This window comes from Musa acuminata, chromosome BXJ3-10 (assembly GCF_036884655.1).
Source record: "Musa acuminata AAA Group cultivar baxijiao chromosome BXJ3-10, Cavendish_Baxijiao_AAA, whole genome shotgun sequence".
Taxonomy (NCBI): domain Eukaryota; kingdom Viridiplantae; phylum Streptophyta; class Magnoliopsida; order Zingiberales; family Musaceae; genus Musa; species Musa acuminata.
In genome coordinates, this window is record NC_088358.1 from 23,561,300 (window position 1) to 23,575,877 (window position 14,578).

General features: G+C 44.3%; 1 protein-coding gene across 1 annotated transcript; it reads left to right on the forward strand.

Annotated features, from left to right (window-relative positions):
* Positions 1-1,030: 1,030 nt before the first annotated feature.
* On the forward strand, positions 1,031-4,411 carry LOC135651318 (FT-interacting protein 3-like). Its single transcript, XM_065171325.1, has one exon. The coding sequence runs from the start codon at positions 1,099-1,101 to the stop codon at positions 4,258-4,260; it is 3,162 nt and encodes a 1,053-aa protein (XP_065027397.1). The 5' UTR covers positions 1,031-1,098; the 3' UTR covers positions 4,261-4,411.
* The last annotated feature ends 10,167 nt before the right edge of the window (positions 4,412-14,578 follow it).

Here is a 14,578-nt window from a genome sequence, read left to right on the forward strand (position 1 = left end):
ATCCCTGAGAACTGGTATGTCATGCTCTACATTGCCTCACATATGTGGGACTTCTCCCTTTTTGCAGTATCTTCATTAAGATGTATTTTGTCTTCACATCATTCTGGATTTACAAGGTAAGCTCGTTTAGTTATTTGCATCGATGGCAATTGATTCGTACCTAATACGTTTGAATATTCGCCAGTGGAATATTTCTATATTTTCTTGGGAAGACCCAGTCCTTTTATGTTTTTGAATTAATTTGGACCATGAAGAGCTAATATCGTTTTTTAATCTTTTCATTTCCGTTGACTAAAGTCAACTTTATTGTGTCATCATTACAGATCTGGGACAACTAAAAGGCGCAAGGAAAGCAAAGACGAGCAAACAAACCTTCCGATTATGTTCTTCTAGGAATCTCCCTTGTGATGTAACTGGCCACCCTCAGGGCGTTTTCTTACTAGTTTTTGAGCTGACCTTGACTTTAACAGCAATGGCGGTCATCAAGTCGAGTGGCTCATTGATACATTACAGTCTCCTCGTTAGCTTCATCGCCTTGTCACCCTTTGATGATGGTCAGAGTATTCATTTTCTTGCCTTTGAACCCTTCCACTCCCAACCTTCATGACGTTTGTTATGTGATCGGCACACAGTCATAAACACCAAAGCATCCAACAAAGAGGTGTATTTAGACATTGAATCTTGCTTTCTTAAGCCCTGTCTTCTTGTCATCTTCCTCTCGAGCAAACTCATGTCTCTCATCCAACAGCCAATCCCAGTCTTCTGATAAGGATCCTTCCTTCCTCCCAACTCGAGACACTATTCTAATCAGGTAATTTGAACATTGAAAACGACAGTATTTGCCCCTACCAAATCATGTTATGTTCTAGTTTTGTTAGTTGCATCATCTTGTCGACCTTACTATCTTTTCCGGGAAGGACTATTCAAGTCCAACGCTGATGATTGAACCATTTGTTCGTTGAACAGTGTCATGATTTAAACTATCCATCGTATTTGTTGCCTCCTTATTCGGACAATGTAAATGATCTAATCGGTATGGCTTTTACTAGTCACGTCGTATAACTGACCTCACGGAGTTTTGCAGCTTTGAACGAGGAGATGAAGTTGGCGGTGGAGGTCGTTCGAGCCCACCGCCTGAAGTCCACAGGCAGGCATGGCACGACGAACCCCTTCGTCGAAGTGGAGTTCGATGGACAGAGACGCCGCACCGCGACCAAACTCAACGACCTCAACCCCTCGTGGAACGAGACCCTCGTCTTCGACGTCTCCGACCCTCTTGATCTCCCCGACCGTACCGTCGACGTCTCCGTCTTCCACGAGCGCTTATCCTCTTCCGTGGACCACCGCCGTCACCGTCGCAGCTTCCTCGGCCGCATTTGCCTCCTTGGATCCTCCGTGGCGTCCTCGCGCCTCGACGCCACCCTCCAGCTCTGCCCCCTCGACAAACGCAGCCTCTTCTTCAACGTCCGTGGCGAAATAACCCTCCGCCTCTACGCCGTCCCTGACGCCTACGAAGCCCAAGCTGCCGACGGCCACCGTCCCCTCTCCTCCGCCTCTGCACCTACTATTGTTCTGGAATCCATTCCATCATCATCCACTATCCTCGAGTCCATTCCTTCCACCATATCCGCCGCCGAAACGCTGCCGCTCAAGTCCACCATATCCGTCGGCGAGATGATGCCCCCTAAGAAGAAGAGCCATCGTTCGTTTACCAAGGAAAAGGAGCGGAGAGAGTTCCGCTCTGTCGGGACCCCATCCGCGACAGGAAAGAGTCAAGTTAGCCAGACAACAGAGTTCTTCTCGAACCACGAAAGGAGCCACCATCGCTCGCCGCAGTCTTATTACCGGGCGAACCATGACCTGACGGGGCCAGCGGTGGCTGCATCAGTGCAGCAAGCTCCTCCGCCCAAAATTGAGTACGCTCCTCCGCCGAAAATTGAGTACGGGATCGTCGAGACCCAGCCGCCACTCGCGGCCCTCATGGGCTACCGGCTCGCCAGAAACAGCGACAAGATCAAAAGCACCTACGACCTCGTGGAGCAGATGGAGTTCCTCTTCGTCCGCATCGTCAGGGCCCGCAACCTCCCTGCCATGGACATCGTCGGCAGCCTCGATCCTTACGTCGTGGTGAAGCTTGGCAACTTCACCAACAAGACCAATCACCGGGAGCGAAACCGGGACCCGGAGTGGGAAAACGCCTTCGCCTTCTCCAAGGGCCACATCCAGGCGCAGCGCCTGGAGGTGGTGGTGAAAGACAAGAACTTCATCAAAGACGACATCGTGGGCGACGTCGCCATCGAGCTCCCCGAGGTCCCCTTGCGCGCTCCGCCGGATGGCCCCGTCGCCCCTCAGTGGTACAGGCTGCGGAAGGGGAACAACCGCGACGATGACGCCTACCGGGGGGAGATCATGATGGCCGTGTGGATGGGCACGCAGGCGGACGAGGTGTACCCGGACGCGTTGCACTCCGACGCTCACCTTCTTCCCCTGGCGAGCATCCCCCACACCCGCTCCAAGGTCTACTTCAGCCCCCGCATGAGCTACCTCCGGGTCAACGTCATCTCGGCCCAGGACCTTAAGCCGTCCCGCCCCGACCCGGCGATCTACATCAAGGTCCAGCTCGGTGCCCAGCTGCGGTGGACTCTCGTCTCCTCGGACCGCTCCCCGAACCCGACATGGAAGAACGAGGAGCTCATGCTCGTTGCCTGCGAGCCTTTCGACGAGCCGCTCGTGCTCATGGTCCAGGACCGTCTCCTGCCGAACAAGGACGAGACCTTGGCCAAGCTGGAGATCCGCAAGGGAGCCATCCGCACCCGCGCCGATCACCACAAGCCCTTTGCCCCTCAGTGGTTTAACCTCGACAACCCCAATGGAAGCAGCGGCAGCGGCAACGGCAACGGCAGCGGCTACGGCAAGCTCCAGCTTCGGGTCTACTACGACAACAACTACCATGTGATCGACGAGTCCGCGCACTTCTGCAGCGACTTCCAGCCCTCCGCCAAGCCGCTCCGGAAGCCCAACATCGGAATTCTCGAGCTCGGGATACTGAACGCCCGGGATCTTGCACCACTGAGGAGCAACAACGGCGGGGGCAGGAGAGTCGACGCGTACTGTGTTGCGAAGTACGGCCCCAAGTGGGTGCGCACACGGACGATCCTCGGCACGGCGGAACCCCGGTGGAACGAGCAGTACTCATGGGACGTCCACGACCCCTGCACGGTCCTCACCGTCGCCGTCTTCAACAACGGCCACGTCGACGGCAACAACGACGCCGCCAAAGACGATCCCCTCGGAAAGATCCGAATCCGGCTCTCGACGCTGGAGATTGACCGTGTCTACACTCACTTCTATCCTTTGCTAGCGGTGCATCCTTCCGGGTTGAAGAAGACCGGCGAGCTGCATCTGGCCCTCCGATTTACATGCACGTCGTGGCTGAACATGTTGTTCTTGTACGTCAAGCCTCTGTATCCCAAAATGCACTACATGCAGCCCATCCCGTTCAAGCAGATGCAGTACCTCCGCTACCAGGCGAAGCAGACAGTGGCAGCGAAGCTGGCCCGGGCTGAGCCGCCGCTGGGGAGGGATGTTGTCGCATACATTCTCGACGATGCTTCCAACACGTTCAGCCTGAGGAAGGGCAAGACCAATTGGCATCGGATCAGGATGCTGTTCTCCGACGTCCAGGTCTACCTGAAATGGTTCGACGCTGTCCGGAGTTGGACCAGGCCGGCGGTGACCACTCTCGTCCTCCTGCTCTTCTGCGTCGTTGCCTGGACGCCGTCCCTGATCCTTCCCTCCATATTCCTCCACCTGTTCATCGTGTGCGCCTGGAATTCCCGGCGTCGCCCGCGCCACCCGCCGCACGTGGACACGAATCTGTCATTCGCCGAGTCGGCCGTCCCAGACGAGCTCGACGAGGAGCTAGATAGTTACCCGTCGACGAGGACGAACGAGATGGTCATGAGCAGGTACGACCGGCTGAGGGTGGTCGCCAGTAGGGTGCAGTCGGTGGTGGCAGATCTGGCCAACCACGCGGAGAGGATACAGGCCTTGCTGAGCTGGAGGGATCCCCGGGCGACGGCCATCTTCGTAGTATTTGCCATCAGAATGGCTGCAGTCTTCTATTTCCTGCCGTTCCAGTTGGTGGTGATGCTCCTGGGGCTGTACTTCATGCGCCACCCCAAGTTCCGGAGCAAGACGCCCTCGGCGGCCTATAACTTCTTCCGGAGGCTGCCGAGCAACGCCGATACATTTCTGTAAACAAATCGCATGTGGAAACACACGCAATGGTGTGCGCTCGTCTTAGCAATCAGTGTTGTTTTGTACTGGGGAAGACGAAGAAAGTGTCCGAAGGCTGTACGTGTTCTGGTAATGCCATCCTCTCTTTTCATGTGAAATAACACCAATTCATGTTGTCGATGACGGCTCAAACACATACTTATATGTCATTTAGAGGGATATCACAGGAATTACAGATATAAATTTATATTACATAATAAAAATTCTCTCTTCCTCCTACACTCCACACAGATAAGTTAGCTTCTAGCAGCCTTTTGTTTTTCTTTAATCCATGGAAGAGAGAGAGAGAGAGAGAGAGCGAGAGAGAGAGATTAATATGTTGGTTGTTGTTAGTGTCTAACATCTTTACTGGTCGAATGATTGGAGATATTTCTATGCGACCCTTGAGACTGTTGAGGTAGTCGATCGCGATGGTCCGATCTAGACGGGTCACTGTTTTCTCCGTGAGTGGACCCCTCGCTTGGGTGTTCGATGGGAGGCGCTCCGTCTTCGTAGCTGCACATAGGTCGAGTCGGGAGAGCTCGGCCCGACCCCTCCGACGATTAAGTCAGTCGATAATCTCCGGGGTTTTCTTTTTTTTTTCTCCCCCCATTTGTTCCGAACGCGAGGGTTTTTATAGGGAAGGTCATCGTTTCCTGATGTGCCCGCTTGCAGGGAGCAGGGTCGTACCTTGGATAACGTCTGACACCGGCATTGCCGTGGCGTGAAGGACCAGGCTCCTGCAGGGTGGTGATATGCCTCGGTCGGCATTTTGGTCTGCTTCGGCCATGCGCTGTCAGGTCACATCGACGCAGGCAACCCCTGCAACTCCTCGGTCTGCATGACCCAGGAGACGTCACCCGGGAGCAGGTGACGTTAGTTCGTGTCCTATCATTATTATTACCCTCATCATCCCCCCCGAAGGGAGCTATGAATCAACTGTTGCTAGGGGGGTCCGAGGCGTGGCTTCTGCTTTAAGTGGTTGTCCTTGTCGGTTTGCTCTCTGGTCAGTGCCGGGGAGGTTTCCCAAAGGGTCGCGATGGTAGGTTGCTGGCCCGTCATCCTGTGCGACGTGTGTCCGTGGGGTATGACTTGATCAAGGTAGAAGACTTGGGAGAGCAGGTGGCGCCGAGGTGTAGGAATCATGTAGTTTGCGACCGAGGCATGCGGCTCGGGCAGGAAGTGTTGAATCTCATATTTTAATGATGAAACTAATTGATTGTGTTTAGATGTTTAACTGCATTTTGAGTGATGCAGGTCTACTCAATCAGGATTAGACAGTTGACGCAGGAGGAATTGACGTTGTGCCGGAGGAGATCATGTCAGGATATTGGACGGCAGAAGGCTTCGGACGTCGGGCATCGGGCCAAGGAGAGCGGAATTGCGCCAAGGATATCGGGGTTGCGGAGGTCAACCGCCGATTGGGCAACAAGCCATAAGAGAGGACGATGCGCTGAAGAATCAGACGAAGCGCCAACCAATGACGTGACAGGCAACAGAATGTCAATTCACGTTGTAATAATTGTCTAGATCGGAGTAGAGTTTTAGCTTGTGTGTGCAGGATTAACTACGATAACGACGAAGACATAAAGTGAAACAAAGTGTCGGAGTCAAGCGCGAAGGATTTGTTGCGAGTTCGAGAGTTCGACGGAAGTCCGAAGGTTCGTCGGGAATGCTGCCGGAACTAGCCGATAATAAGTAGGGAGCTTGCCGAAGGGTTTTCCGGAAGCTCGCCGGAAGTTTCGTTGGAAGTTCGCGGAGCTCACCGAGAAAGATCGGAGCTTACCGAAGAAGCTCGTTGGAACTCGCCAAGATCAAATCGTGAACTCTAGGAGCTTGCCGGGAGTCCGTAGAATGGTTTCCGAGAGTTTATCGGAAGACCACCGGAAGTTCGTCGGAAGCTCGCCGGAAGAAGTCTTGACTTACGAACTTTGTAATAGCTTAGGAAATATCTTTAAATTCGTAGTTAGAACGTTAATTAGGGTTAGGATTAGGTATTAATCCTATAACCCAAGTAGGGGCTAATTGGGCCTGAGTTCGGACTGGTTTGGGCCAAGTTTGGAGCCCAACCAGTGAGCTGAAATAGTGTAGGCGGTGGCACCGCCCAGAACCCGAGAACCGAGCGGTGGCACCGCTGGACTGAGCGGTGGCATCGCCCAGCACCCGAGAGGTCCGGCGGTGGCACCGCCAGTACACTATCAGTGTCAGACATTGACAGGCGGTGGCACCGCTGGCCTCGGAAACCCAAGAGAATTCAAAATTTGGAGCCCAAATTTGAATCCTCTTGGGGCCTATAAATACCCCTCAATTCTCAGCAGAGAATACAATCTTTGAGAAGCAAGAGATTGAGATAAAAGTCTTAGCAAAGTCTTTAGCAAATTTTTATTTTCAATAGCTTGAGTGTTCACCTCCCTCTTTCTCTTTGAAAATTTGTAAGAGTGTGAACCACTTGTAAAAGGTTGTAAGAGGGGTATTTGTCCTTCCCCTTCAAAGTGATTTGCTAGTAGAAGTTGGGAGCCTCTTCGAAGAAGTCTTTGCAAGTGGATGTAGGTCATTTTGACCGAACCACTTTAAATTGGTGTGTTCTCTGGTTTGCATTTACTTATTGCTTTTTACCTTACTGTAAACCTTCATACGTGCTTTACTTTCTCATTACTTTTGCTGCACACCTTTATGAACACGCTTTCAAGTTAAGCACTTCCGAGTTCGGTTTTTTATCGTACAAAAGATTTTTCCAAAACCGAAGTTTTAATCCGCTGCACTAATTCACCCCCCCCTCTTAGTGCCGCTCCGATCCTAACAATTGGTATCAGAGCCACGATTTTCTACTTTGGTTTAACACCCAAATAGAAATGACTCTTTATGGCTTTCAAGAGGGTCACTCTCTCATTCGTCCTCCCTTTTTCAATGGGATGGACTACACTTGTTGGAAAACTCGAATGAGAGTTTTCTTACTTTCTTTGGATTTGAAATGTCTTCTCTCCCAATGAACCATTGGAATGATTTGGAGAAGAAGATGTTTTCTCTAAATGCAAAGGCTATGAATGCCTTATATTATGCACTTGACAAAAATAAATTTAATCGCGTTTCGATGTGTGACTCGGCTTTTGATATTTGGAGAACTCTAGAGGTCACTCACGAAGGCACTAGCCGAGTAAAAGAGTCCAAAATCAATATTCTTATTCATTCTTATGAACTTTTCCGGATGAAACCAAGTGAGTCCATCGGAGACATGTACACCCGTTTCACGGATGTCATCAATGAACTCAAAGCTCTTAGTAAAAGTTTTTCTAATTTTGAACTAGTCACTAAAATCTTAAGATCCCTTCCAAAAAGTTGGGATCCAAAAGTTACGGCCATTCAAGAGGCCAAGGATCTTAAAACATTCCCTCTCGAAGAACTTATTGGGTCTCTAATGACCTACGAAATAAACAATGTGACAAAAAGGAAACGAGAGAATAACCTTCTAAAGGACAGGAAGGATTCGGGACATAGAACACATGAAGACCACTCGAGCATAAGCTCAAGTGATGGTGAACTTAAACTACAAATGAAACAAAAATTAAAAAGCAAAAAGAATGGAACTACTTGCTTTGAACGCAAGAAGAACAAAAATTGGAATGAATTGAGCTCTTCCGAAGACGAGGAGAAAATCAAGAAAGGCGAGGTGGCAAACTACGCCTCAACCACTTTCAACAATGAGGTAATCGAAATCCCCCTAATTTATTTCAAAATTACATAATACTTTCATGAGTTATTTTTAATTTAGTTTAGGATTAATTTTCTTAAATATTGCATGTGTTATGTTAATGCAATAAAATATTAGATATAAATCTAATGCTTATACACCTAGTAAGATTAATCTTATGTATGTGCTTGAGAAGCAAGAATGTGTATTTTGACGATTTCCATATTGATTTTCAATGACGATGCATGGCTTTTGAAAGGAAGGCTTGATGATTTTTTTTATGAACCTTGTCTTGGGTTTTCAAAATGATGTATGGTTTTGACATATGAACAAAATTTGAATAAAGTCAATCATATAAATTAAAACTAAAAAAGTTTTAGTTATCTATAAGAAACGTTCAAAATTATGTTCAATAAAACCAATGCAAAATGATGGAATGAAAATATTAAATATTTTGATACCATTTTATGCATGAGATTTTAAAAGTTATACATAATGATCTTGATGGTTTTTATGAAGAAATTTATTTTTTGATCCTAAATGATTGATGATATATATATATATATATATATATATATATATATATATATATATATATATATATATATATATATATATATATATATATATATATATATATTGGCACAAAAAGGACAAAGACATGCTTATATGAAACAACTAAATAGATAAAAGTATTTTTCTTGAAAATTCTTGGTTTGATGAATCTATTTTATCATCTTTTTATGAATACCTTGAAAATGATTTTGATTTGATGATTTGAATTTGAATGAGCTTTATCTTAATTTTTCGATATTTATTACTTGAGATTTACTCTATAAAAATCAAGATCTTGTATCCTCAATGTTCCTTTTTAGCATCTACTATCCAAATGAATTATAATTGGTACCATTGCTATATTTCTTCTTATCGTGCACTAAAGAGAAAATTTTCCTAAATGAATCGTGATTTTTCGGAACTATAATTCTTTTTATGATTCATAATGAATTGAGAAATTTTATATGCTTGAATTAATATCTTGTTCTCTTATAAGATTGAATGAATTTTATCTATATCATGATCTCCTAAGATTTTCCCTTGATTATTTAAGAGGAGATTTTTCAAAAGAAAATGTGTCTTCTGTTATTATCTTTTCATGATATGATTTTTATGCAATTCCTTGTACTCATGAAATATTTATCTCATCACCTAATAACTCTTCTTGATATTCCTTATGTGATGAAACAAAATAATGCATGAAATACAAATAAGAAGTTAATGATCATGCAAGATAGGATGTAATGAATTTTGACATTTAGATACTATCATTTGAATAGCTATGATCATGTTGCCAAAATGATATATCATGAATGCTTGAATATCATATATGATATGCCCATATTGATGATTGAGTTATTTGTATCATGCATGAAAAATGAAAGATATAGTTTTGAAATTGTGCATGTTCGAATTTGAAAATATGATGATGCATAATGATGAAATTGTATAATGAAAATATTAAACATTTTGAAACCATGTTTTAGTGTCATGCATAATGATCATGCTTAATAAATTTTAAAATTATGCATGATGAATCTTGAGATTTACGGATTATTGATTTTTACTATAATGGAAGTGCCTTATTGATCTTTGTTGTAATAAATCTTACACTTTCGGTTTTAAACATGATACATGTTTTTATTTGGAATAAATGAAATAAAATCATATGAATTGAAACAATTAAAAAGAGAAAAATATTTTTTCCTTGAAAAAATATTTTTCTCTATCTTATTGATCTTGATGATTATTATAATAAATCTATGTATACCATTTTGAATCTCTTGAAAGTAATGTTGAGATTTTGATGAATTTGACGATTTAAATTTGAATGAGTTTTTATTCAAATTATGATCTTGATTTCTTGGATTTACTACTTGAGATTCTTTTTTAATCACAATCTCTGCTTTCTACACCTACAATTTTTGTTATTTATAAAAGAAAGAGAATTGATAAAATGAATCATGTCTTTTGGTATTCAAATGGTCTTATCTTTGATGATATAATTTCTTTGTATCTATGATATAAATATCTTGAAATGATTGAAATATTTTACACTTTTATGCTCTTCCCTACTTCTTTCTTGTTTTCAATGATAAAACGGGGAGAAGTTTTGATCATGCATGGTAGGATATAATTTGACAAAATTGATACCATCATGATATGAAACATTTATGATTTGCAATGATGCATGCAGTACTTGTGCTTTCTAATTATGATGTGATGTATTGCATATGATGTAAATCATGATTTAAAATACTATGAGTTGTTGCTAAAATGATAAATGTTGATTTAATGTTTTGTATCATGAATGCTTTAAATGATGATTATTTGGTATCATGATCAGAATATTGATAAATAGTTAAAAATTTTAGTATCATGTATGATATCCTCATAATATCGATCGATTTATTCAATAACATGCATGAATGAAATATAAGGTTTTTGAAAATATATATATTTTAATTTAAAAATATAATGATGCACAATAAGATTGACACTTAACCCTTGTCATGATTTGAAGATTATAGTAAAGGGAAATGAATTACACTATTGTATTGTTATTCCCTTCTATTTGACAATGACATAGGGGGAGCAAATTTTGCTAGCTAGCTTGCAAATATCAAGAGAAGCAATGAGTGTTGAGTTACACATTTTGAGAAGAAATTGCTATATTGAAACATTAATGCAATTATGAATGATGATCTGATATTATGCATGTAATACTTCAACTTATGATAATGATGCATGCAATGATAAAATATTCATAATGAAAAATTGTCTTGACATTCATAACTTGATTATTCATCCTTTGTCATGATTTTGAAATCATTGTAAAGGCAAAAAAACTACAAAATTGTATTCTTCTTTTCTTTTTTACAATGACAAAGGGGGAGAAATATTGCTAGCTCAAGATGCAAAATTTGGAAACTTGCACATTGCAAAAGAAGCAAAACTTGCAACTTGCACATTGTAATAGGAAGCAAGAATCATGAGCTTACATAAGAAAGCTATCTTGTATTTTCTTTCATAATTTTTTGCTAGCTTGTATGTAGTAAAACTTGCATATCATAAAAATTGCTAGCTTATAGTCTAAAGAGAAGCAAATTGTTGCTATCTCAAAATATAAAATATGCTAACTTGCTACAGAAGCAAAATTGCTAGCTCAAACATTGCAAAGGAAACAAAAATTTGCTAGCTTGCAACTTGTATATCATGAAAACTGCTAGCTAGTAGTCTAAAGAGAAGCAATCAATTGCTATCTCCAGAAAACCAAACATGCTAAACTTACACATCTTTAATCGCTAGATTGCATGATGATAAAACTTGATATTATGTTTTTCATGCAATAAGTTGAATTCATCTCTCAAACACATAGAAAGTGACACTTCTCCTTTTTGTTGATGACAAAGGGGGAGAAGTATATTAAGGTCATGTCATGATTTGATCATGACATGTTGCTTGGATTTTTGAATCCAAGAGTTTCTATCAATACGGCATATTGATAGGGGGAGTTTGGTTAAACTCCGGGGAGTTAAGGTTAACTTCGTTAGTCATCAATTAGTTGTCATCATAAAAAAGGGGGAGATTGTTGAATCTCAGATTTTGATGATGAAACTAATTGATTGTGTTTAGATGTTTAACTGCATTTTGAGTGATGCAGGTCTACTCGATCAGGATTAGACAGTTGACGCAGGAGGAATTGACGTTGCGTCGGAGGAGATCACGTCAGGATATTGGACGGCAGAAGGCTTCGGACGTCGGGCATCGGGCCAAGGAGAGCGGAATTGCGCCAAGGATATCGGGGTTATGGAGGTCAACCGTCGATTGGGCAACAAGCCGCAAGAGAGGACGATGTGCTGAAGAATCGGACGAAGCGCCAACCAATGATGTGCCGGGCAACAGAATGTCAATTCGTGTTGTAATAATTGTCTAGATCGGAGTAGAGTTTTAGCTTGTGTGTGCAGGATTAACTACGATAACGACGAAGATATAAAGCGAAACAAAGTGTCGGAGTCAAGCGCGAAGGATTCGCTGCGAGTTCGAGAGTTCGACGGAAGTCCGAAGGTTCGTCGGGAATGCTGCCGGAACTAGCCGAGAATGAGTAGGGAGCTTGCCGAAGGGTTTTCCGGAAGCTCATCGGAAGGTTCGTTGGAAGTAAGCGGAGCTCGTCGAGAAAGATCGCTTGCTGAAGAAGCTCGTTAGAACTCGCCAAGATCAAATCGTGAAGTCTAGGAGCTTGTCGGGAGTCCGCAGAATGGTTTCCGAGAGTTTATCGGAAGACCGCTGGAAGTTCACCGGAAGCTCGCCGGAAGAAGTCTTGACTTACGAACTTTGTAATAGCTTAATAAATGTCTTTAAATTTGTAGTTAGCACGTTAATTAGGGTTAGGATTAGGTGTTAATCCTATAACCCAAGTAGGGGCCAATTGGGCCCGAGTTCGGACTGGTTTGGGCCAAGTTTGGAGCCCAACCAGTGAGCTGAAATAGTGTAGGCGGTGGCATCACCAGATTAGGTAGTAGCACCGCCCAGAATCCGAGAACCAAGCGGTGGCACCGCCCAGCACTCGAGAGGTCCGGCGGTGGCACCGCCGGCCTCGGAAACTCAAGAGATTTCAAAATTTGGAGCCCAAATTTGAATCCTCTTGGGGCCTATAAATATCCCTCAATTCTCAACAGAGAATACAACCTTTGAGAAGCAAGAGATTGAGATAAAAGTCTTAGAGAAGTCTTTAGCAAGTTTTTGTTTTCAATAGCTTGAGTGTTCACCTCCCTCTTTCTCTTTGAAAATTTGTAAGAGTGTGAACCACTTGTAAAAGGTTGTAAGAGGGGTATTTGTCCTTCCCCTTCAAAGTGATTTGCTAGTGGAAGTTGGGAGCCTCTTCGAAGAAGGCTTCGCAAGTGGATGTAGGTCATTTTGACCGAACCACTTTAAGTTGGTGTGTTCTCTAGTTTGCATTTACTTATTGCTTTTTACCTTACTATAAACCTCCATACGTGCTTTACTTCCTCATTACTTTTGCTGCACACCTTTACGAACACGCTTTCAAGTTAAGCACTTCCGAGTTCGGTTTTTTATCGTATAAAAGATTTTTCCAAAACCGAAGTTTTAATCCATTGCACTAATTCACGCCCCTCCCCCTCTTAGTGCCGCTCCGATCCTAACAGGCAGGCCACGCAGAGGTGGACTAGGGCAGTCCGTGGCCGAGGGGATCGGTTTAAGCGGGCAGGCCATGCAAAACTCGGGCAGACCGTGGTCGAGGGGCACGGCTCAGGCAGGCAAGCCGCGCAGAGGTGGACTCGGGCAGACTGCGGCCGAGGGGCACGGCTCAAGCGGGCAGGTCGCGCAGAGGTAGACTCGGGCAAACTGAGGCCGAGGGGCACGACTCAGACGGGTTGGCCGCGCAGAGGTGGACTCGGGCAGATTGCGGCTGAGGGACATGGCTCAGGCGGGCAGGTCACGTAGAGGTGGACTCGGGCAGACTACAACCGAGGGACATGGCTCCGGCGGGCAGGCCGCGCAAAGGTGTGGCCGAGGTGCTAGTCATAGGTGCCCAGCAAGCCAATCACGTGAGTGATGGCACGTGTGACTTGATACAGAATCATTTTTTGCTTATTATATTTTGGCATATATCACTTTATAACTATTGCATATATGCATATATATATTGTGATGTCCTTAGATTTGTGCAATGAGAATCAGATCGTGATGAGATCACGAAAATGAGATCGATCCACCTTTAAACACATATTCTAAATAATCTCGGTCATAGGTTACTCGAGAGGGACATCGTGATAACCGGACAGACTGGTGTGTTGTATACCTGTCCATATGATGGATGCAGTGTGTCTCATAGCTGCTCGTGTATGGAAACTAGGAATACAGTACAAGTGCTCATTGGAGAATGAGTTCACTAATTGATCCGCTTACGGAATGCTAGATGGTTGATGATGCCTTATTGTCAGACAACGACTTCGTAGTCCTAGTGGTATATTTGGTCCTTAGACTTGAGACACCAAGGATGTCCTGTATGAGTGCTCCACTCTTTGATACCAGACTTATAGGTTTGGCTATCCTAAATCTAGTACAGCTGATCATTGAGAGTGTCAGTCGACCTTACGAGGGCTATTGAGTGTCGATAGAGGATCATCCACTCTCGGCGTCATGAGAGGAATATCCCATGTGTTCTTGCTCAAACAAATCCTTAGCCAGGGTCATTCGTATTGAGAGAGAAAGAGTTCTCTGGAAGAATTCGATCAGAGTGAGACTCGAGTAGAAACCGTATGGGTCTGACAGCACCATGCTCGATATAAGGTCTCTGGGATATTAGATGGATGAGGGACTATAGGTATATGGTAACTGAGAACAGACATGTCCAATGGATTGGATTTCCCTGTATCGTCTGGGGACTACAATGTAGTGGCATAGTACGTCCGTAGTCGATGATGTTGGGAAATCATGGGGGGCGACATCATATGCGCAGCGGAAGAACAAGAAAAACAAAAATCCCCGATTCCCAAAAAGATGTTCGTCATCGTGCGAAGATTGGTGCGCAAA

Coding starts and splice junctions, on each gene's coding strand:
- LOC135651318 (XM_065171325.1), top strand. CDS start 1,099: ATGAAGTTGGCGGTGGAGGTCGTTCGAGCCCACCGCCTGAAGTCCACA.